Consider the following 24,056-nt stretch of genomic DNA (forward strand, 5'->3'; position numbering starts at 1 on the left):
TAACTCCAAATTTGAAATCAGTCATAAAGGCAAATTATCAGTATTTAAATCCAATAATTAGACATAGCTCTTTTAAAAAATCTATCTGTATATTTTTTTCCACCAAATAACTACTTACTATATACACTGATAAACAAGGCAGGTTTTTAGAATCCTGATGCTGAGGAAACGATGGGTGTGTGTATATTAAATGCTAATTGTGTGTGAGAGTCATGTAATTGCCTCTTGGACTACAATATAACAATACTTTTAAATGATCTTTACTAAAATGGGGCTCTTACATATAATTATAAGAAGGTATATTTATTTCAAGCAAATCTAATGAGATATGAACAGTATTTGTAGATTAGTTAAGACACATTATGTTTGATATAATATGCTTCATACTTAATGTTACTATTTTTTGTACACTCGTTAATTTGTAATTTTCATCTTGAAATTTTTTTCCCTAATAACCATCTTTTCCTTCTATGTAATTGAGGACAGAAGTCATAATTTTGTATTAATACTAATAAAACTCTAACTTGAGTGATAGATATGTAAATGTATAAACACCAGTGAGAGAAATTTCAGTGGAAGAGTCTGTTCTCAGAAAGAAATGCCACTATTTTACATAATTTGTAATGCATATTTGAATTTTATCTTGTCCTTTAGAGCCCTGGTGTGCTTTGAGCCCAAAAGCTATATCTAAATTGTTAAATTTCTGGCAAGTTTCTTAAAAGTAAAAATAATAGCAATAAATAAACGTAGTCTGAAAGTTACTTGGAACTTTCGACTAAGGAGGTCTGTGATTTATTCATACTGATTTCTATAAAAATATTTATTTAAGGTTCTGAAGTGTTTGTAGTTGAGGAGGGCTCATTCTTCGGTTGCGGTGGCTCGGCCTGATTCCTCAGAGCATGGAACCAACTTAGGCCACCATCTTCTGGAAGAAAATGAAATGGAGCCCAGACCCAGAGCACAATTCTGCAGCAGTCCTTGGTCACTGTCTGTCAACTTAGGGAGAAACATGGATTTGCATAATTGTAGGAGAAACATACCACAGGCGGATGTTTCTATCACTATCCAAACAATTCCACATATTCAAACCATGCCCGACTCCAGGGTCCCCATCTAGTCTGTTCCAGGACGTTGTGGGACTCCGCAGCTCATTTTGCCACAAACCTCAGCGCCGAGGAGAATCACGCTCTGCCCCTCCAACTCAGGGGTGAGCGGATGAGTTGATTCCGGTCCTTGGAGCACACTCGCCAAAACTTCCTCGCAGGACAGGGTCCCCCTCTGCACACATTTGTAAACTCGCCGCCCCTGTGACTCACAGCCTCCTTGGTTGTCATGACGATATTCCATTACAGGAGCTGATGGATTCCAGAGAGATCGGTGCAGACCGCCTAAGCAGAGTGGAGTCGCTGGCTCCAGCAGTGAAACAGAACACAAGTGCCAGTGGGTGTGAGCTCGTGGACACGGAGATGCAGGCCCTGCGTGCCGACTGGAAGCAGTGGGAAGACAGCGTGCTCCGGACGCAGACCAGCCTGGAGAACCTGGTGAGCCAAATGGCCCTTTCGGAGCAGGAGTTCTCGGGCCAGGTGACTCACCTGGAGCAGGCGCTGGGGCAGTTCAGTGCCCTTCTGACAACGTGGGCCCAGCAGTTAGCCCTCCTGGAAGGCAAGAACACGGATCAGGAGATAGTGGAATGCTGGCAGAAAGGACAAGTAAGTTGGCTTCCTGTTGTCTGTTGGTGGTTATGCGAGCAATTTTGTTTGGTTCTCGCTGTTGCTAAAAAATAAATGAAGACACAAAATCCTGGCTAACTAAAACCATGCACCACTCAGTCCTAAAAAGAAATAAGTATGTACCTACCTAAATTTTTGAATCGGATTTGTTTCCTTTTCTCCTAAGTCAATCTACTGTAAAACAAGCTGTGGGGTGAAGGAGTTTTGATTTACTGTAGGAGACACGGAGTGTTTGTGCAGACATTTTACTTTCATTCTTATGGTGCAAGAGTCTGTAAGACTGTATTCAGCCATTCAGCCCAATCACTCGCCTGTGGGCAGAGGCATAAGTAGACGAAAAGTCATAGCTGGTTTTCTGCCAGTGAACTATTTCCAACAATTAAATGCTTGAAGTTATAGCTTAAAAGAAGCATTTGGTAATCTCCTAAAGCACAACCATTAGTTTTCACCCTGATTAGCTCTCCTAGGGCTGGTTTTGACAGCCGTGCTTGAATTAACCGTCAACAGAACTCCTGTGTCATGCTCACGGGTTTTCGTCCAGACTTTTTTTTTTTTTAAACTAATGGCAGCTCTTTCAGAATATGACTGTAACAAAGCATAGAGGGGATCATGAAGAAAGAGCAGAAGCTTGAAATCCTTCCTCTTGCTGTTAAATGGTATCTTCAGAACACTGTTATTTGCAGCTTTATAACAGTTGGAACCGTGGATGTCCTTAAAAGGAAGTTTCAGTGAAGTAAACTTCTCTGTTTCTATTTATGTTATAATCATTTCAAAATAGTTTCAGCCAGTGAGAAAGTCATGTAGTATTTCCAGCATTGTCTTGTTCTAAATCAAGGATTTCAAACAAATACGGCACACCATGAAATGAAACTTTATTATTATCTCTTTGAGCTACCTTATTTATAATGCTTCTAGCTTATTTTTTTTTTCCTGGTGCCTGTCCCATCTTATACATTTAAGCACCAGAATAAAGTATAGAAAGCAATTCTGTAAAAGGGAGACAAGGAAGTTGGTCATTGTTCCATGCGGTTAGTATTATTCACTCTGATAGAAAAAAAGAAATCAGTTATAATTTTTAAATTCTATTTTGTTTCTCTCCCTTTCCCTACCATTAATGTGAGGGACATTTTTAAAAAGAAAGATTTGGTGGTATTTAAGTTTTATTACTATTTTGTGCTATCATTTTTTTTGGATAGATACTATTAGTAAAAATGGTTAGTGAGACCTATAAAACATCCACATGATAATGCAAAAGTCAATGTGGGTTTTTAGTTTTACTGACAGTTCAAAGACGACAGCGCTCTGCTCAGATCTACTTCCAGGTCTGGCTCCAGAGCTCATTCTTTTGATGACAGTAGTGCATTACCTCTCAATGCTCAGCTTTTCTCTTATTTTTGTTAATACTATAAGAAAGAAATGATAATTATGTGATGGGGTTGAGGTGTTAGCTAATGCTGGGGGGGAGGTTATCATCTTGGAATATATAAATGTATCAAATTAGCACACTGTATACCTTAAACTTATTACAATGTTATATGTCAATTGTATCTCAATCAAAGCTGGTAAAAAAAATTAATGTTTAAATGGAGATAACTTCCAATGGAAGTTCCCCTGTAACTTCCATTACAGTGAACACATAGAGAAAGTTTTACAAAAGAATGAATTTGTTAGGATCCTTATAGCATCGTTTTGCTGTTGGGGAGGGCTTGACATTGTTGACAATCATAGTAATAGTCACAAACCTTCACGAGTGTTTACTTTCTCTTTTGCAATTAAGTGATGATACCCAAGAAATATTTCAAAATGTTAAAATGGATCATCTATAAACTATATAAAGTCATGATGCAAAAAATCATGTTTGCGGTGTTTGCAAAAGTCATCTCTTGATATCTACTGGGTTATTAGTGTTTGAAATTTAGCCAGTTCCTTAACCTTTATAACCTCTAAGGGGAAAAATGAGTCCTAGGACTTAACTGAAACAGAAATACATAACCTGATGTTTATATAATGAGACTACTAAAATGCTTTAATTTGTGATAAAGTTATGGAAGTTTATTTAGTGTAAAATTTTGGTCCAAAGCTTTTTTCTTTTGGTATCATCTACCTTATAAATGACTACCTTGATTCTCTGATTTTTTTATTTGTTCGCTTGCTTGCTTTTTTACTTTTTTGGTATGTGGTTAAGTTTCTACAGTTCTAAGTTCTTTCTTAAATAAAAGATACAATGTAGTATAAAATAGTAGCTACTAGTTTAGTGTTTGGAGTTTCAGAAAGAAATTTTATAGTTATTATGAATTTTGTGAATAAAAATATCTTCAATTCCCCTAGCCCAGACACTAGGATAAATAATTTTAAAACCAAGAGAGCACCACCCCTCTCTTAGAATCTCAGTCTAGATGGAAAGGCACAGTGAGTTCACAGCCCATGGGGATACTCGATTGTGATGAGCTGACGAGGTGTGCGTGTCCTCAAGCAAGGAGCCCTCATGAAGAAGTGGGAAAGAAGGCAGAGTCCTTAGAGAAATTACTAGTTGAGCTGAGTCTCGAAGTCTGTTACAAACAGACCAGGTGGGTGAGGTGGAGGGACAGTCCCAGGATCCAAAATTAGCAAGGAACAAGAAAACACAGAAGAGAAAACTGGAGAATAGGTTTCAAATTGAGAGGACATCGTGCCATTCCAGAAAGAAATGACAGATGTCCAAATGGGAGACTGAGTCGAGTGCAGAGGGAAAGTCGCTGAAAGAGAGCTAACACAGAACAGACTGAACCTTGTTGTCTCTTGTTTCTTGGCAAGGCCAACATAGAGCTTGGTTTTCTGATGTAGATCAGTGGGAGGACGGTGGAGCCATTTACTGGGATGAGGAATGCAACACAGACCTGGCTTGTTGAGAGGTGTGGTTTTCCTACAAATCTAGGCCATGTCTAGATAAAAATCTGAGAACATAAATAGTAACATCAGCACCCATCTGAGTATTCACTCATCTTCTTGGCTCACCTCAATTAATTTTTTTTTTCCCTGTGGCGATACCATTATTTATACAGTTCCACTTAAACATTTGGGCGCTGTTGACCTGCTGTTTTCACTAGGCAGGCATTTACCTGTGTGCCGGGAATTGTGCGAGCACTTGACATTTGTGATCTCATTTTCTCCTTGTGACAGTCCCGTAAGAGCACCGTGTCCAACTCAGGGGATCACGGCCTTGGTTTTAGAGATGTACTTGTCAAGTCTCAAGACTTTATGTTGGGTTAGCTAGTGTCGGTATTGTGATTATTCATGTGTCTCTCTCATCTGTTAAACTGTGAGCTCTTCTAGTTCAGCGTTCTTATCTTCATTCATTTTGGGGAGTCCTGAAATTCAGAAAAATGCTTGGCTCATGGCAGACATTTAGCAAATATTTGATGCCTGTGTGAATAAAACTATGAAATGGATGGATTACTAGTTAAATCAGACCTGTGAGCTAGAAGCCATTTTTAGTGTGTAATACTGTAATATAATGTAATACTATATAATAATCAATAGCTATATATATTTTTTAATCCAAAATGAGTATCGCTTTGCTTGGAAATGATTTCTCTCTGCCTTTAAACAATATCCCTATTTTCCAATGGCCTAGTCAAACTGGTATTAAGCAATTTAAGTTATTTTCCCTCTCCTTTTTCTTGTCCCACTTTGACTTATTTGACCACATGAGCATTTGATTACTTGGTGACATTTGATGCCAGAGTGCCTGTCCGTGCCTAGAAAAAGGTACAAATAAGCCAGGAGGTCCCCTGAAAATAGGATGCATTTATTTACTGAATCTATTATGTTGGTTCTTCCCTCACTAATAATTTATAATATGATTTATGCACGTGTGGTATGAGGCTATGGGAACTACCCAATTTAGGTGTTTGTTCTCCTGTCTTGTTATTTCCTAATAGGAGATACTGAATGCCCTACAAAAGTCAGAGCCTAAAACAGAAGATCTTAAATCTCAGCTGAATGAACTTTGTCGATTTTCCAGAGATCTGAGTACATACAGTGGAAGAGTTTCTGGCTTGATTAAAGAATATAATTGGTGAGCATGAACCTTATTGATCTGCAAAAGATTTTTATACAAATAAGCAGTCAGAAGTGTGTTTATTTTAAGGCAAGATAAATTAATCATTAACTATGTTGCTAAATGTGACTGCATACTCTAAGAACTGTTGATTCTATCAAACTTTATTTTAATATATATTTTATCTTTTTTTTCCCATCCCTTAAACATTTCAAATCCTGGTGTTAGTCTTTGTTTGCAAGCATCCAAGGGCTGTCAGAATAGAGAACAGATTTTACAGCAGCGATTTCGAAGAGCCTTCAAGGATTTCCAGCAGTGGTTGGTGAATGCAAAAATCACTACCGCCAAATGTTTTGATATACCTCAAAGTATTAGTGAAGTTTCAGCAAGTCTTCAGAAAATACAGGTGAGAGTACCAACAATTAATTCTAATAACAGAGCTTAAGTGCATTAAAAAGGTTCCTCTAGGTCTTTCTATAAGCATATTAAATTCGTGCTTAAGAAACTCAAATTTCAAATAAATCCCTGCTTGAAACAATTAATTTTGTATGTGAAGAGAAAGTAGTCCATTTGCCCAAAAGCATGCTATTTTTATATATTAATAGGGATGTAGGAACTAATAAAAGTCCTTATATATGACAAGCACTGTTCCTGAGCACCCTAAGCAGGTTTTCTCATTTAATTTTCACAATAACCATATCAGGTCCATAAGATTATTATCTCCAATATCTTAGTCATTTAATATATGCAATAACAATGGTTTCTTTCTTCTCTTTGTATCAAGAAATAAGTAGACAATCAATGTATTTGAAAGCATAGAACATTTTATTATGTCTAATCTTAACCTTTTTCTTTGTAGGAATTTTTGTCAGAAAGTGAAAATGGACAACACAAGCTAAACACGATGCTGTCGAAAGGAGAACTTTTGAGTACTGTGTTGCCCAAAGAGAAAGCTGAGGGCATCCAGTCCAAAATTGCATCTGCAAAAGAAGATTGGAAAAATTTTCATTCAAATCTCCACCAGAAGGAATCTGCCTTAGAGGTATAATATAGCCAGGCACCTGGATAAGTTCTCTGTGGTTTGTTGTTGTAGTCATTGTTGTCAGTTAAAACCACACTTCATGTCCAAATATGGTTGCCAATGATTTTGGTCATTCCTCTATGAATATTTATGGATAACCGGACAACTGTAATAACCAGCTCGATTTTTGAAGTAGGAACCTCACTGAGGAATTCGAGAGCCTCTTGCCTGGTAGGGGCTGGCATCCTAGGCTTGCGGTATCCCACCAGAAATAATTGGTTTTTGCTCTTAAACAATATCACTTAGTCATTCATTTGAAATCCCTCAAGTCTGGAAGTCGTTCTAGGAGAATGAACAGAAATATCCATGTGAGACTACAAAATGCTATGGATGATAAAATATATGGCAGCTAATGTTGATATCAAACAGTAGGCTCTTAGAAGTTAAGTATGCAAAGAGCCAATGATTATGCAAATTTCTTTTATCCGGAGACAACATAAGTTGAACTTATTATAATCATAATTACCACCATGATGGAACTGTTTGTTTTTTCTTGTGAGATCACCTGTTTTGTGTATCAGCTCTTCTCTTAGAGGAAAATTTAGAGGCATGGAGAGTAATTGTTTCCCTTTCACCCAACACTTCCTGGCAGAATAGATCCTTTATTTGATAATGATCATAATTAATCCAGAATGGGAAAGAATAATAATAGAGAATTAATATCTGGAGAGAGAAAAGGTATGTTCCTCAATACTTCCCTAGCCCAAGACTGTTGTAATTCTTGTCTGTCATGGCCGCTGTTCTCTCATGGCGGGCATCGTCCATTTACTAGAGAGTGATAACCATTGTGCATTGCCTAGAAATTTACTCATAATCTTAAAGAAATCTAAGTTACTGTAATGTGGCCTGAGCGCTGAAGTATTTATTGTTGAAGGTAGTACATCTAGCATCAATTGCATGATTACCTGGTCCAAGAGATGTCCAGGAGTAAACGGGCAGGTGAGGATTCACCTGCCTTTCTGCCTCCCTTCCCTTCCTTCCCTTTTTTCTCTCTCCTTTCTTCCCTCCCCCTTTCCCTCCCTCCCTCCCTTCCTTCCTTCATTTCTATTAGGAATAAAATAGAAAACAATACGTGCCAGCCACTATGTTAGGAATACAAAACGGTTAGTCTCTTCCCTTTCCTCAGGGAGTTTACTTTCTAGAGAGTATAGTATATAAAGAGATGATTGCAATGTAATATAGATACATTGAGGTTATGGGAGTCATTCAGAGAACGATGCAAGTAACTCCACTTAGAGAAATTGAGGGACGGTATAAGAAAGATGTCATTTGAATTAATCCTTGAAGGCCTAACATTCTTTGAATTTGCCAGGGCTGACCTGTGTTTCAGGCAGAAGCATCTGGATGTACGAGGCCAGGTGTTGTGAGTGTCAACAATGGAGGACTTTGAGAAATTTGACATCCACGTGGAGTTTTGTGGGAGGAATAAAAAAAATAAGATTGGAAAAGAGGATTAGGGAAAAATAGGAAATGTCTTGTGTACTAAGCAATTTGATCTTGACTTTTATCAGGGTTTTTTATCTGAACCCCTGAACAACGTTTATGTTCTCAATTTCCCCACGGATGTAACATAACCCGTACTGTTATACATGCATAGGAATGAGGTTAATTCATTACATAGAATGGATGCTTTAGAACATTAGGGCTTAATTCTCTCTCAGAGTCCTACTTGAAAAAGGCTGAGTGAGGAACCTGCTGGTCTTCAAGCTGGAGATAAACTTGCTGGAGTGTCAACTGTGAACATAGTGTGGATGAGAATGGGGAAGCTGTGAGACTAGAGAAAGCTTCTCATGATGGTTGAGATGAGAGAGTTGAGGGCCTGAATTAAGGAAATGATAATGGATAGAGAATTTATCCCTAAGGTAAGACAGAACAGGATTTGGTAGTTAATTCATTGAGGGGCACGGAGAAGAAGGAAAAGCTAAGTTTGAATCTAGTTTCTAGTTTGGAAGATGGCATGAATGGTGATGCTGTTATCCGAGACGTGAATATGGTAGAAAAGGTAGTTTTGGAGGGGATAACAAAAATTAATTCCATATAATAGATGTTCAGTTAAATGGGCCTGAAAGATATCCAGTAGGTAATGCCAGGAAAGTAGCAGCAACCATGAGTACCGGTCCAACAGAGAGGGTAACTGTCCAGCAGCAGGGCCAGTGAACATCAAGCAGAGCAGCACCAGCGTAAGCACTGAACATGCATCAGTGCCTGTAACCCTCATAACCATTCTCCGAGGTACGAACTCCCTTATTTCTGTGTCGAGGATGAGGAAACTAAGGCAAAAGGTGATTACATAATCTGTCAAGTTCTCAGTGCTAGTCAGTGATGGAGACAGGTTCCAACCCAGGCTCTCTGGCTTAAAGTGCTGCATAAATACAGTTCTGTAAATGTGGGGTTTTATAAGAGTTAGAGGTGGTCATTGAAACCTTGGGAGAAATAATTGGAAACACATGCAGAATGAACATTTAATAGGAAGTCTCTACAGCCATATAGATGGGAAGCGCAGGAGAAATGTTAGGCGTCGTTTGACTTAGTATTAGGCTCTTCTTCCTGCTCCCGGCACCCACTGCTCACACCCTTTGACTTCAGTCCTTACCTAAGGAAGCCAACTATCTAACAATCCACCTATCTTGGATCTCTAATGCTCTGCTCCTTACTCTATTTCTTTGTAGAACTGAATTCCTTAAAATGGTCTCCAGTGTGTCCTTGGGGGCCCCATGAGAATCTACTAGCAGAATGATGGAAACACCTTGAATTTATGAATTTATTTGATTATTCAACAAATATTTATTAAGCATCTTCCATCTGCCAAGGACTAATCTAAGGTCTGGAGATAATAGCAGATAATACAACAGAGGAGAACCCCTGCCGTCATGAAGCTTAAATTTTAGTAGAATGCTCTAGGAATTATCCTGGTGTCTTATATTTATGAAACACTCTAACTTTTCCAAAGCATCCTACAGCTACCCATGTCCCTAAGAGGGGACCATGGCAGGTGTGACTCTCCCACATTGTAGATAGTCTGGATCAGATACCGATGGAACCGTGAGCCGTTCTCCCACAGGCTCCTGTAGCCCTTGTCACTTAGCTTTTCAGCTAACCTTTGTGGATTATTTCTTTGATAATCCATAAAGCTCTGATTTAAATTTAAGTTTAAATGTAAGTTTAAAAGCCTTTAGTCTGTTCACATGGTAAAATAAATTTCAAATTCGCTTCAGTTTAGCATTTTTATAAGTAATAGTGGATATGGACACCTTTGCCAAAGTTAAATGGCTCTGTATAAAACCTTATCAAATACATTTTACAGCTATTAATGTCTACAAAGTATCTGTGAAAGTAATCACAGCTTCTTATGTAACAAACAGAGAACACTATTTGGGTTTTTTTTGGGGGGATATCATTATAAATTAAAGAAATTAATGATTAAATCCTAATAAGCATATAAAAACCATATGCTAGTTCTTGTCCCATAAATTAATCAAAATTGACAAAATGTTAATATTTATTTACATTTCTACAAGGTACCAGTGGTGTGCCATGGGCCCTCCCCTCATGGAGCTTGGAAGCTAGTGTGGAGACAGGGCCTGCCTGCATGAGACGAAAACTCACAAGCCTGCCCAGTCTGTGAAAAAGCACATACTGACTGATATAAACAACAAATGTGACAGAAGTTGAGGAGTGGGTGCGAACTCTGGTGTGGGCTGGGTAACGAGGCCAAAACTCCTTGTTGAAAAACTTGTGCCTAAAAGGATGTTCAAAAATTACACGGGTGCTAGGGTGAAAATTAGAACGTCCTACACATCGGGAACAAGGAAAGAGGGGAAAAGGGCAAAGGGGCCGGACTGTGTGTGCTGGGCTTTCGTTGCCAAGTGAAGGTCTTTGCACTTGCTATTAAATTTTTTTTTTAATCCCTAACGTAATCTAAAACCTCGTAGAATCTAAAGATCCAAATGAAGGACTTTGAAGTAAGTGCTGAGCCTGTGCAGGACTGGCTGAGCAAAACTGAGAAGCTGGTGCAGGAAAGCAGCAATCGCCTGTATGATCTTCCGGCAAAGAGGAGGGAACAGCAAAAGCTCCAGGTAATGACACCCTCCGCCTTCTGGCCACGTCTTCACCCCCATCCTCTGTTCCCCTTGCATTCAGGAGGGCCCCTGGAGTCATGTTCTGCTGTCTGGAGACGGAGTGTACCCCTTCCTGATTTCTGAACAGATTTTAATGTTTTCTGGCTTTCCTTTGAGGTGTGATCTGTTTCCGTCCTGTAGTCTAAACCGCGTGTAGCCTGGAAATAACAAAGCCTTCGGGGCACACCCATCACTCGCCGTGTTTATTTCCGTGTTGTTTGGACCAAAGCTTCGTCCGCGATGTGCTTTTCCCCAGCCTCTTAATAGTAACTTGCTTGTGCTTTTCAGTCTGTCCTTGAGGAAATAAACTGCTACGAGCCTCAGCTCAACAGGCTAAGAGAGAAGGCTCAGCAGCTGTGGGAAGGACAAGCTGCCAGCAAGAGCTTTATGCACAGAGTGTCGCAGCTGTCTGCTCAGTATCTAGCTCTAAGCAATTTAACAAAGGTAACGCCCGCCATGTGCTGCGTGTGTGTGTGCGCGTGTGTGCGTGCGTGCGGGTGTGCATGTTTGGGTGTGTGTGTGTGTATGTGCGTGTGTGTGTGTGTAGCAACGAGGCCACAGATCTGGAGTCTCGGTAGGGTTGTGCAAAGGTGTGCGCAGGGTCAGGAATAAGGCGTATTAAGCATCCTTCCCAACCTTCCATTCTAGTCATGCTTTTGTGCTGCATCACGGTAGTGTGGTTGTCTGAAAAGAAGCAGGGGTGGTTTCAAAGACTGAAGAGACTTCCAATCTCTATTAATGGAAATATCTTCTTCAATTCTGAGTGGGGTGTTCCCCAAGGCTTTTAGCTTGAAGACTCAAAGTGCAAACATAAGGCAAAATTCAGAGTTTGGGATCTAAACAATCTCAGATTAAATGATTTTAGAAAAACGTGAATTCAAAGCAGTTTAAATTTATTGGATTGAATATAATGAGTTTGGGATCATTTTTTAAACCTTAGCTGTCAAGGATGTGTTGATTGAGAGTTTCATTTTGGATTCCAGAGTAGAGCTCAAAATCACCAATGATTCATATCACTGATGAAGTATCTTTTCTAGCAGCTTAGGAAAAAGTAAATGGGGCACCCTGGTGAGCTAACTTAGCACATTCAACAGGCAGAAGGCAGGCTCATCTCGAACTTCTTGGGGCAGGTCTACCTTGAGCTTTATGTGGCTTCTAACATTTGTTCCCTAGATTTCTCTTCAGCATTTCAGATCATAGAAAGTAGGGAACCTGCCGTAACACAGCTTCACCTGTTTTGCTGTGGACTTGCTTCTTGTCTGCTGATTTGGGTCCTCAAATAGTCTATGTTTATAAATAGTCTATGTTCACACCCATTTTTTTCCTGTGAATAAATTACTTCTTATTTGTCTTCAGAAGAAAAGGCATATATCTGAAATTAGAAAGAATTAAGGACATCTTCCTATTCTTTGTATTTATCTAGATGTCAAAATCAGTAGATATATGAATACTTTAAGAGCTGGAAACATAGTCATAAAATCCTCACTAGAGTCAGATATAACCTTTAACTAATAAGTAAAATCATATCTATGGTCCCAATTTTTAAAATTTAGAGCTATTAAGAAATCTCTGATAGTTTTAGAACTGGCTACAAGGTAGGTCATACGGATACAGGGTATCGGTTGAGCCAAATGTGGTATGGGAAAGGTAGAAACTACTCTGATTCTCTTCCAAATGAGGCATTAGGAAGAAATTTTGCTGATTCCAAAAAAATATCACAGTTGCCATAAAGAAGAACAGTGGTTAAAGTGGGGGGCAGTGAATTATCGTTGTAATTGTTCTGCTTTTGATGCAGTTATTCCAAAGATACTTTCCACATCTCCGATCAATGCAGACGTGCATCGTATTTGTGCAGTTCAGGAACCTACGCCTGATGGCTGTTATTTGAAACCGGTGGTTAGCTTTGCGACTGGAGCATCTGTAGGCAGTAGAGTGGTCATGCACAGCTGGAAAACGATTTCTGTCTTTTCCAGGAGAAAGTGTCAAGATTGGATAGAATTGTTGCAGAACACAGTCAGTTCTCCCTCGGGATTAAAGAGCTACAAGACTGGCTGACGGATGCCGTTCACATGCTGGACTCCTACTGTCACCCAACATCCGACAAGAGTGTGCTGGACAGCAGGATGCTTAAGCTGGAGGTGTGCACTTTACAGAGAAATGTCTCTAATTTCCAGAAGTTGTTTTTCTCACAATGTCTCAAAGCTCTGTCTGTCTCATGTGATTAAGTCACGCTCTTTCCGCAACAACTCTGAGATGGCTCTGGGGGTGCGACCCTGTTTGCAGAGCATCCCTGAGTCATCTGACCCCAGACATGTCCACTGATAAATGCTTTACAGAAATTAAACTCAAATTGCGGCTCAGGGTCGTTACTTGTTTGATATAGTTAAGAGGTGAGTTTTAAATTATATCATAGATAACATTTATTCTTGGAAAATATTTTGATGAAATATTTTTAGAGCAAGATATTTCCCATCTTGGTCAAACTCACTCGTCTGCCTGTATCCTTTGGTCAATTCTTCTCTTATCCCAGCATATTAGTTCTCTTTCACATTTGTGATAAAATTCTGCAGTCATTCACCTGACAGTTGTATGCTGGGCGTCTTGTAGGAGATTAGCCCTCTGTCTTGATTTCAAGGATTCAAAAATGAGTGAAATGTGGTTGTTGTGCTTGAGGATTTCATGGTCTGGGGCTGGAGGCTGACCCGGAGATGACAATAATAGCAGAGAGGGGAGTGCTCACAGTGCTGCAGATAAACGGGCGGAAGAGTGGGATGTGTGGGAGGGACTTGGTCGGGATTCCGCAGAGCTTTCTTAGAAAGCCTCATACCCAAATTGAGATTTGAGAATGGTACCAGCAGAAGCAAAAGCCAAAGAAAACAAAACAGCATGGCGTGGGAGCAACTGCTAGCAGTTCCTTCTTGCCGCAGCACAAAGTGATGGTAGTGCGGGGCTGACAGTGACTCTAGATGCAGATTAGGGACGGGGATGAACTTTGCTTTTTAAGCGGTAATACCAGCTTTATAACTTTGAATTCAAACTTCTTCTGTAGAAAAACAAGAGTGCCTGGGAAGACCTTGAAATGTCTAGATTAATATACAATATCAATTGACCTATTTCTTTAGGCTTGTTGTGCTAGAGACCTTAATATAAAGCTCTTCATCCTGTGACCTTTGAAAATCCGTGAATTCTGTTGTAGTCGATTTTTCTCTTATCAAAAACCAGTAGCTATGGTGAGCACTGGGTGTTGTATGCAACCGACGAACCATTAAACTCTACCCCTGAAACTAAAAAAAAAAAAAAAGATTGTTGAGCAAACAAAAAAAGAAAACTCATGGATTAAAATTTCAGTGGAAAGAAGGGATTATACAGAGAAAAATGGAGATCTGAAAAGCCGAGTCCACTCTGAGACCGGCAGGTGACTGGGGATTGGTTCTGACACCAGCAAATGACTCTCCCAGCTGCCACCCAGGCAGCCCGAGAGATTCATGGCTCAATGCAATCGTATGTCATTCTACTATCTTCAGGAGCTGGGAAAGTTAAAGCCAGATGCACTAAACATGCAAATGACAAAGGACTTCCGTATTGGCTCTTACAGGCTCTGTTATCAGTGAAACAGGAAAAAGAGATCCAGATGAAAATGATAGTGACCAGAGGGGAGTCTGTCCTGCAGAATACCTCTCTGGAAGGCATTCCCGCTCTCCAGCAGCAGCTGCAGAGTGTGAAGGATATGTGGGCTTCCCTTTCGTCCGCAGCAATTCGCTGTAAGAGGTAAGTGAAAATAAAGCATGCTCCTGCCAAGCCATTACCAAAAGATCAATATGATAGCACGGTAGAAGACTGCTCCTGGAGTTTTGTTCCCTTCTTTCTTTTCCTTCCTTCTCTTTCTCCCCTCCTTCCTTTCTCTCTCTCTCTCTCTCTCTCTCTCTTTTTATTAGAACAAAAGAAACTTACAGGTATAATCTTACATTCAGGTTGGCCTGCCATACCATGCCTATGTTTTAATATAACTCCATGTTTCTTTTTGTTAGTGTTCATTTCTTTAAAAGTCACAAGATAAAGGTTTCATCACTTAAAGATACATTATTTAAACCAAGTAGTTTACTTGGGAGGTAACCCCAGGAAAATACCAGTAGGGGCTGGGGGAGAGAGACGAGGAAGGAAGGGCTGCTGATCAAGAGAATGTTCTTGACCAGGTTAGCCAGCGGACAGCTGGAACTGAATCTGGCTGGGCTGGGCTGGGAGCCTGTGAAGAACAGGGTCTCAAGAGTTCCCCAGCGAGGACTGGGGTACTAGAATGTTTGTAAACAAGTTCCCCCGAGTGTCTGGAGGGCGGTGGAGAGCTGCTCCCAGGGAGGGCCGCCATCCCTGGCACTTCTCACTTATGTTGCCCTCAAGCTGGGCAGGCACCAGGGAGCAGAGAATGCCCTCGGGCCAGGAGGGCACGGGGCTGGCAGTGGGCAGTGTGCTGCGGGGGTGTGCTTGGAGCGGGAATGTGGGTGGAGTGTCTGCCACCAAACAGCCCAAAGTCTGGCAGTGAAATTAGGCATATGTGATTAATGGGGTCGGAAACCTAACGTCCATGTTGAGAGAAGGAGGGTGTGATTTATCTGGAAGAGAAGTAATCAGGTTAGACCAGTTCCGGAAACGTTACCCTATTTTTCCATTGTGATTTTCTGATTTTTAAATCTCATGCAAGGTAGTTATGTACTTGTTCTTACTTGGTTCTTCCGTCTTTTATTTATTCCTTTTTGCTCTCCTCTGGATGTCCTGCTCAACTTGATGGAGTCAAGTGTTGATTCACTTCCTCTGTAGGGTCTTGGCTCCAGAAAAGCCTCAGACAGTGGGTCTCTCCCAGTTTTGCCTTCACGCCTCTCCCAGGGTCTCGGGTGACCTGCTTATGGCTTCTGAGTTTTATGTCCAGTCCCACTATTCCCCCTGCCAGTCTCGGCTTCACTGTCCTTTGCTTCTGGGGGTCATGCTTGCCCGGGACCCAGACTCAGATTCAATAAGCCATGGCCATTGTGCCCCTCCCAGCCGGCCCCCGTCCTCATCTGCGGGCTCACCGCTGGCGCCGTGGACAGAGCAGGTGCATGGTAGAGATTAGACAGACTGGACTTTTATGGCTTCTCAATGTAGATTATTGCCCTTTTGCATGCCTTTCAGTCAACTCGAAGGAGCTCTTTCTAAGTGGACAAGTTATCAGGATGACGTTCGGCAGTTTTCCAGCTGGATGGACAGTGTGGAAGCCGGCCTCAGTGAATCTGAAAGGCAGTACGCGGAGCTGCGCGAGAAAACCACCGCTCTGGGGAAAGCCAAGGTGGGAGCTGGGTTTCAGATGCCCTTTGTCCTCTGGCAGGCTTCTTCAGAATGCCCGGGTTACGTAAAAGTGGGACTACCTGGATGCTAGGGCTGTACACGTCGGTAAACTGTATTTGGGGCTTTTACTGTAATTTCTAATGGCTTCTTAAACCTGACTTATATTTGTGACTATTTTATTAGTGAGCAAAAATCTTCTCTTCCAGGAAAACTGCATAGATGTTCTGTGATATGTTTAAAATTTGTCAACTTGTATTATCTTTCAATATCTTAATGCTGATCATCATTAGGAAGTAAAAATGCTTTTGTTTTTATGACATCTTTTGTACTTTTGTACATTTTCTTAATGCTTATGTTAGTATAGTGCTACATATATTTTTTAAATAGATGATAGGTAGGTAGATAGAAAGAAAGATGATAGATAGATAGGTAGATAGATATTGGGGATATGTTACTGAGTTCTTTTATTCATAGTGGTGATCAAACAAAAAATTCTGGAGACCTTTGATTTATGTCCTTACTCCTGTGCATATTTTTTGGAGGACCTGTTCTACCTCCGCCTCATCACACCCTAAGAAGTGCGTACTACTTCTACCCCCAATTCCTTCAAATTCTGATATTCTCATTCTGAGTTCATCTGTGTCATCCCGTGCTGAATATCCTAAATTAGAAACTTCATTATCTGCAGCTCCTTCTCTCTCTTCTCCACTTCGAATGAGGTATTAGGTCCAGCTGATTTCATCTCAGAAATGTCTCCTGACGATAATCCATCCTTCTTTTCCTGATTTGCAGCAGACTCCGAACTGCTCGTTTGTCTCTTGTCTCCATCTACTGTTATCTTCATATAAAAGTGAATGCCTCACTCTCCTGCCTCAGGGATTGTCTATGGTATCCAACCAGTCTTCCCCGTCTAGTTTGTAAGAATTTTAACCATCTCCTTTGTCACCCTCATTTCCTTCACTCTCCTGCCCTCCTTCCACCCATGGCTTCAGCCTTACTGTGTTCCCTGAAAATGCCACTTGCGATGGAACAAAGAGTCCATTTCTCTGCGGTAATGATCTAGCTCTGCTTCTGCAACCGGCAACCTTGCACTCACCTTTCTGAATGGACAGAAGTCTTTGCTACGATACCACCACCCTAAGCTTACTTAGTTCTTCTGTTCTCTGTTCTCCATATCTCTTTATCCATTATATTGAATATATGCTTACATCTCTCTCTCCCCTAGCAGATAAAGGTGCTTAATTTTTTTTTTTTTTTGGACCCTACCATTTGGCTCTCTGACACAGAGAAAATGCTGAATAAAAGTTACTTGAATGACTAAATTGCCATATGGGACCTATGCCAATTCTCTTAACGTTTTAGGGTTTCATTTATGCATCTGAAAATTAATTTAATCATAGTTATCTACCTTGTAATTGTATTGTGGTAATGATTTATTGCCTAATTAATTAAATTATTCATCTATTCAATAAATACTGATTGAGGGCTTGCTACGTGCAGGCGTCATGCTCAATTCTAGGTAAATAAAACAGAGGACTGTGTTCTGGTGGGGAATTAAACATTCTTCCGAGTGCATGAACAGATCAATAATTATAACTGGGGATAGGTGCTCTGAAGAAAGAAAGCTGTGAAAGGGGAATGTGCACAGAGCTAATGCAGAGCTATGCAGAGCTAATGCAGATTGCTTGGGGTCGAGGAAGGGACAGAAAAGTCTCTCTGAAACAGCAGAGTTTATACCATGCCCAAAGGAATGTCATGCAGAGAAATTAGTCTGGGGAGGTGGTGGGAAAAGAAAAGTCCAGATGCAGTAATCAGCGTGTCCTCAGGCCCTGAGGAGGGAGAGAGTCTGGCTCAAGAAGGGAACTAAAAGAAGGGCCACATGTTGCTGGAACAGAGAATAAAGAGGTGCGTTGGCTGAGCAGCAGGACCCTGGCCACGCGTCACCACGTGGGCTAGCTGGAGGAGCTCCCCTCGCTCCTGACAGCACTGGGAAGACAGTTGGTGCTTTGAGCTGAGGAGTGACAGGATTCTGTTAACAGTTTTACAATGTTTTATCACTCAGGCTGCTGTGTGCAGTAGGGAAAAGGAACAGAGTGAGAATGGGTAGCAGGGAATCTGACCAGCAGTATATTGCAGAAGTCCAGTAAGAGACAGCAGCAGCGTGGGCTAGAGAGTGTACAGGACGCATGAGGACAAGTGTCAGGACACAGTGAAGAGGTATAACTAACACGGTTTCATTGTGGCTGGAATGACAGAGAGCAGGGATAAAGGGCGACTTCCAGTGTTCTAAGATGGCCATCGGGGTGGCATGTGGTGGCATTTACTGCTTGATAAAAAAGACTGGAGAAGGAGGCTTGGGGTTTGGTGGGCCCGGGGAGGTATGGGAGTGGAAAGGAGCCCATTTTTGGACCAATTAAGTCTCTAAACTTTGATTCCGAAGTTATTTGGAATCAGTATCTCAGACAAAGTTCTGAGCCAGATACCCAATACATGTGCGTGCGCGCACACACACACTCTCTCTCACACTTTATATATATGTATAGACGGATGGGTCTGTTGATCTACTTGTCTATAGGTAAATAACCTAAGATCACTTGTCAACTAAACAGCTAAAATCTCTTAATTTTAGCAGTATTACTGATACGGTGGTGTTTCTTTTAAATGTTCTCTAGTTACTAAGTGAAGAAGTGCTGAGTTACAGCAGCTTGCTGGAGACCATTGAACTCAAAGGGGCTGGCATGACCGAACACTATGTCACCCAGTTAGAATTCCAGGACCTTCAGGAGCGATACAGAGCAATCAAAGAAAGAGCCAAGGTATGGCTGAACATGTTCGCCTCAGACTCACTGAAATAGGAGGGGTTAGACCCATGCTTATTTAAAGACTAATTTATTTTCAGGAATGATGATTTGTGAAAGCACAGAAGAACAAATGAATTTTAATACTTTCAACGGCGGCAAACCCAAACAAAAACCTTCAAATACTGTTATAACGTACATGAGAGTTACTAAAGGAAAATAATTCTCAATAAAAATTCCCAGAAATTACCCAATTTAAGAAAAAAATCGGACAGCTTCATAATGAAGACTCATAAATGTTTTTAAATGTCTGTCGATGAGAGTTTTATAAAGCAATAAATAATCACAGATAACATTTATAATTCTTATTTAGGCCTCACAAAGAAACTGAAAATAACTTTCAAGCACATCCCGTTTTATTAGACAAGTACATGGGAGATTAAATCCACAGAGAGTCCCAATCCTCACTTACAGAACATTATGAGAATTTCAGTTTCCTTCATTAGTAAAACTGTGTTATTATAACACATAAAGTTAATTCATTTTTTGGCATATCCAGGTTACATTTCATAAGGAATTCCAAGATCAGGTAATTATCTTGAAAAAATAATCTTCAAGGCCCCTTTTCATCTTGCTAATATGTTTTTATATTTTTTTATGTAAGCCTTGACACTTTATTCTTCTAGGAAATCATACTTCAGTGATTTGATAATCATGTTTTCTTAAAATCCCAACATTACATTCTTATAGTACATCACCACTGCATGTAGTAATGTTTTCCTATCTTAATCATCTTAAATGCTGATAATAGGAAGCAGTAACCAGGTCTGAAAAGCTAGTTCGCCTGCACCAAGAGTACCAGAGAGACCTAAAAGCATTTGAAGTTTGGCTGGGGCAAGAACAAGACAAGCTTGACCGACATTCCGTCCTTGAAGGCGATGCTGACAGTCACGAGACAACATTGCGGGATCTTCAGGTAAAGTCTACTTCATCTTAAAGAAATTTTCATTCTGAACATGCAGTTATTATTTTAATCAATGGGAAGTTAATATAACCTTGAATTGTATAAAGAGCTGAGAGTTATCAAGGGAGATCCTGATTCACAGCATTCTGGGATCTCTGTAGTATACTCGTGGAGATCTTTGGTGGGCAATTTAGACAGAGCAGGACTGGGACTTGAGGAATTTGTTCAGCTGTGAAGGCAGCCTCTGACAGCAATGGCTAATGGTCTAATTTATGGTCTTGACTGGCCCGCCTGCCTGTGACTCCCTAAAGGATGAATTGGCAGTGGAACTTAGCAGCAGGAGTCAACGGAACACGACATTCCTGAAAGTGAAACTGATGACACCATCTAGTTTAACCAAAAGCTCCCACACTGCTGAAGAAGGAATTAGAAGAGCTAAAAAAAGTGCCAGCATGCGGGGCAAGATGGCAAACCTAGTGGGTGAAGTGGCCCTAACCCTTTCACGTATTTACCCATTCTGCATTTCTTGAAGACCTAATGTTGTGCAGAGACTGCACATAAAGATGATTAAAATATATACCTGCCTTCAAGGAACTTACCATTTAGTGAGAAATGCAGACCTGGAGGCAGATCATTATGTATAATGTGCTAAGGAATAGACTGGTTCAAGGGATCTTACGGGAACATCCGAGAGAGCCCCCCATCTTACCTAGAGAGATAGGGAGGGGTTAGGAGGTGTCCTTAGAAGACACCACCAGGCACACGCAGTAGAGAACAGAGAAAGGCCAATGAGACAACTGTGGCACCAGCTGTGCATTGGAATTTACTGACAAGAGTATCAGCCCTGATGAGAATTGGTTCAGGATTGAGTAGGATGTACCTATAGCTTGCACAAAGCAGAAACAAGGACTGGGATGGTTACAACCAGCATATAGAATTTCTGGCTATTTCAGAAATGTGGCTTTTGGGGAATGTATAATGGCAGGAGCACAAGTTTGGGATTAGGAAGTTTGGACTCGAATCCTTGGTGGGAGCAGACACTGGATGACTTTGGGCAAGAGAGAACCTCTCTCACACAGTGTCTTCCACAGAGTTGTCATGAGGAAGGATTAAATGAGATGGGAGAAAGATGCTCCATTCATGAAATATATATGAAGTGGAAGTTAAAAAGGTCCTAATTTCATTAGCTTATGTAAGAATCTAACCCATCCTGTTTCAAAATAATAGGTACCCCAGTCGGCCATGTGTGGTGTTGTAATTTATTTTACTAGATTTGGCTTTGTTTTTGCTAAATAACCCCTCTCAGCACTTCACTTCAAAATCTTGGCAAGCAGATACCAAGCTCTCTCGCCTTCTGGGTGGGAGCCGAGCCAATAAGTTACTCATCACCAGGAGATGTTTCTCTTGTTCTGGTCAGAAGAAAGTGTTTCCCTTCAGTCAGTAGTAGTGTGGCCCAAACTGATTCCCACCTCTCATTTCGTCGTGCATTAGTTCTTACATTGTCTTATTTTGAGACACCACAGATCTTAAAAAGGAGGGAAGATGCTAGTGGTGGGAAAAGGTGGTGGGGAATCGTGATGTTCTACCCGCCCAGCAGAACTTCTTCAGCCTCCTACAGCTCGCCTCGTGGGGATCGGCCAGCTCTGTGGAGCACATTCCCAAGTTATTTTGTGTAAACTGAAGGCCTAATCTGGCTCATAGAACATATACATTATAAAAATATTGAGCCATATTTTTCCTTCAGACTAAATACTTGAAGCATGGGATATATAAGAATCTACTTAATACAGTGATGATTTGTATAATAGAGAAAACCTATAAAATAAAGAAAGAATGATATATTGGGAAGATTAATAAATTAGGGTGAGGGCCAGTAAGCCACAGCCAATGGCCACATGCTTACATTTTCAATAAAGTTTTATTGAGTCACAGCCATACCCATTCACTTATATATCATCTCTGGGTAGTTTTGTGCTGAAATGGCAGAGTTTTAAATAGTTGCAGCAGAGAGTGTGTGGCCTTCAACGCCTAAAAAGTTTCCTATTATGTTTTGTATTACAAAAAAGTTTGCCAATCCTGAATTAAGAGAAAATACTGTATAAACTTAACTTTAAAATAACTAAGAATATTGGAACAAAATTTCTGTTTGTGGACATTTTGGTTCATATTTTACCCCATATCTTGTTCTTTTCCATTTTATAAAACATTCACATTACAGCATTCTAGGAGTGGCTTCAGAGCTAAGGAAAAACATATCCATTAGTTTGAACCATAAGAGATCGCTATTTTTGTAGATTAAAGAAATTGTCAGATATCCGCAATTTCAAATGGCACGAACTGATACTGAAGATTTTAAAAATAATACCATATGCTAATACTTTTAACATTTTTGGTAAGACTTGACTTGGTTCCTTTCAACTTTAGATGATCAGATGGAGTAACACTATGGATTCTTTAAATAGTAGAAAAACAAGTATATACCATAGTTTTGCCAACATCCCTGAGGATGGAACAGTTTTCCTTTCTATAAAAACTAGTTTATGTTCTTCAAGACTTGATTCATACCACATCAGCAGGGTAAATCTTTGGGGCTTATGCGTTGATGGAAGAAAAGGTACTTGTACCTGGAAGCCCCTCGTCGGCAGGTATGATGATCAGCCTCCCAGGTTTGTATGCCATGTACTCTCCAGGACCAACTTTTCTTGACCATCACATTCACTAGAACAGCTTTGACAAAGGATCCCTCTTAGCGAAAACAAGGGCCCATGGTTCCTTTTTCAGGCACAAGCATAGCACTGATGCCATTCAGTGTCAAAACAAGAAGCCTGGGACTGAGTAGTTTATGAGCCATAACAAGCCTAGGTTATTCTTTTAAATAAAACCCCTTTAATCACAGGTGTTTTTGTCTGTAAGCTGAAAAGTCAGATTTCAGAGACTGTTTCTAATACGGGGTGTGTGTGTGTGTGTGTGTGTACCTTTGTGTATGTGTGCATTATGATTATTTTACTGGAAATATTTCTGAGTCTTTCCTCTTACTTGGGAAACGATGTTCAGTGTTTGATACCTTTTTTTTTTTTTTATAAGACAGAATAAAATAATTCTTGTCTAAGGTGGAGCTCAGGCTGGCACAGGTGACTTGGGTGACACATGATAACTCATGCAGGTGTGAACTACGAGTGAGGTGTGACAGCCGTACCTTTCCCCTTTCCCCTGCAGGAGCTGCAGGTGCGTTGTGCAGAGGGGCAGGCCCTGTTGAATTCGGTGCTGCACGCCAGAGAGGAGGTGATACCGTCGGGCATCCCCCAGACCGAGGACCGGGCTTTAGAGTCTCTCCGGCAGGACTGGCAGGCCTACCAGCAGAGACTGTCTGAGACCCGGACTCAGTTCAATAACGTAGTCAACAAATTGAGGCTCATGGAACAAAAGAATCAGCAAGTAGATAAGTGGCTCAAAACGCTGGAGAGCAAAGTGAGCGTCAGGACAGGACGTCAGTCCAGCCGGGCGGCCAAGGAGATGCAGTTACATCAGATGAAGGTACAACTCCTGCAAATTCTCCATCTTTGTTAAAGCAACAGTGACCTTGCAGTTTGTTTCCTTGAAATATTTAGTAACTTTTTGTCTAAGATTTACATTTTGCAAAATCTCTTTCTGCTTCTAACAAAGAATTACTGTATAGGACGTTCTTCGACAGCAAGTACTAAATAGAATCTTAAATTAGTCTTTAAAAAGATGTAATTTAATGAAGTATTTTGTATTTTTTGTATTTTGCATTTCCCATACCCTATTACCTTGTTTTGTAAAGATGCATGAATGCTAGTATTGAAATCATTTAAGTTTATTGTTCTGATATGAAATGGATCTAATGTAGTACATTGAAATAATACTTGATAATTAGTTTTTTACTAACTTTTATGCAAATTCAGTAGGCATGATAAAAATAATGCTTAGGCCTTTGGAATTTTTTTTTTAAAGATTTTATTTATTTGAGAGAGAAAATGTATACATGAGCA

The 24,056-nt window shown here is 40.5% G+C and overlaps 1 protein-coding gene across 1 annotated transcript in view; it reads left to right on the forward strand.

Annotated features, from left to right (window-relative positions):
• The window catches only part of LOC111158654 (nesprin-1-like), a 229,526-nt gene extending 223,735 nt beyond the window's left edge, over positions 1-5,791 (forward strand). Inside the window, exons 53-54 of the mRNA XM_022520845.1 lie at positions 1,353-1,709; positions 5,651-5,791. Coding sequence (XP_022376553.1) covers positions 1,353-1,709; positions 5,651-5,791 — 498 coding nt within the window. The remainder of the gene's footprint in view (positions 1-1,352; positions 1,710-5,650) is intronic.
• Positions 5,792-24,056: the final 18,265 nt, after the last annotated feature.

Source organism: Enhydra lutris, unplaced genomic scaffold, assembly GCF_002288905.1.
Source record: "Enhydra lutris kenyoni isolate GAN:26980312 unplaced genomic scaffold, ASM228890v2 scaffoldscaffold62, whole genome shotgun sequence".
Classification (NCBI taxonomy): domain Eukaryota; kingdom Metazoa; phylum Chordata; class Mammalia; order Carnivora; family Mustelidae; genus Enhydra; species Enhydra lutris.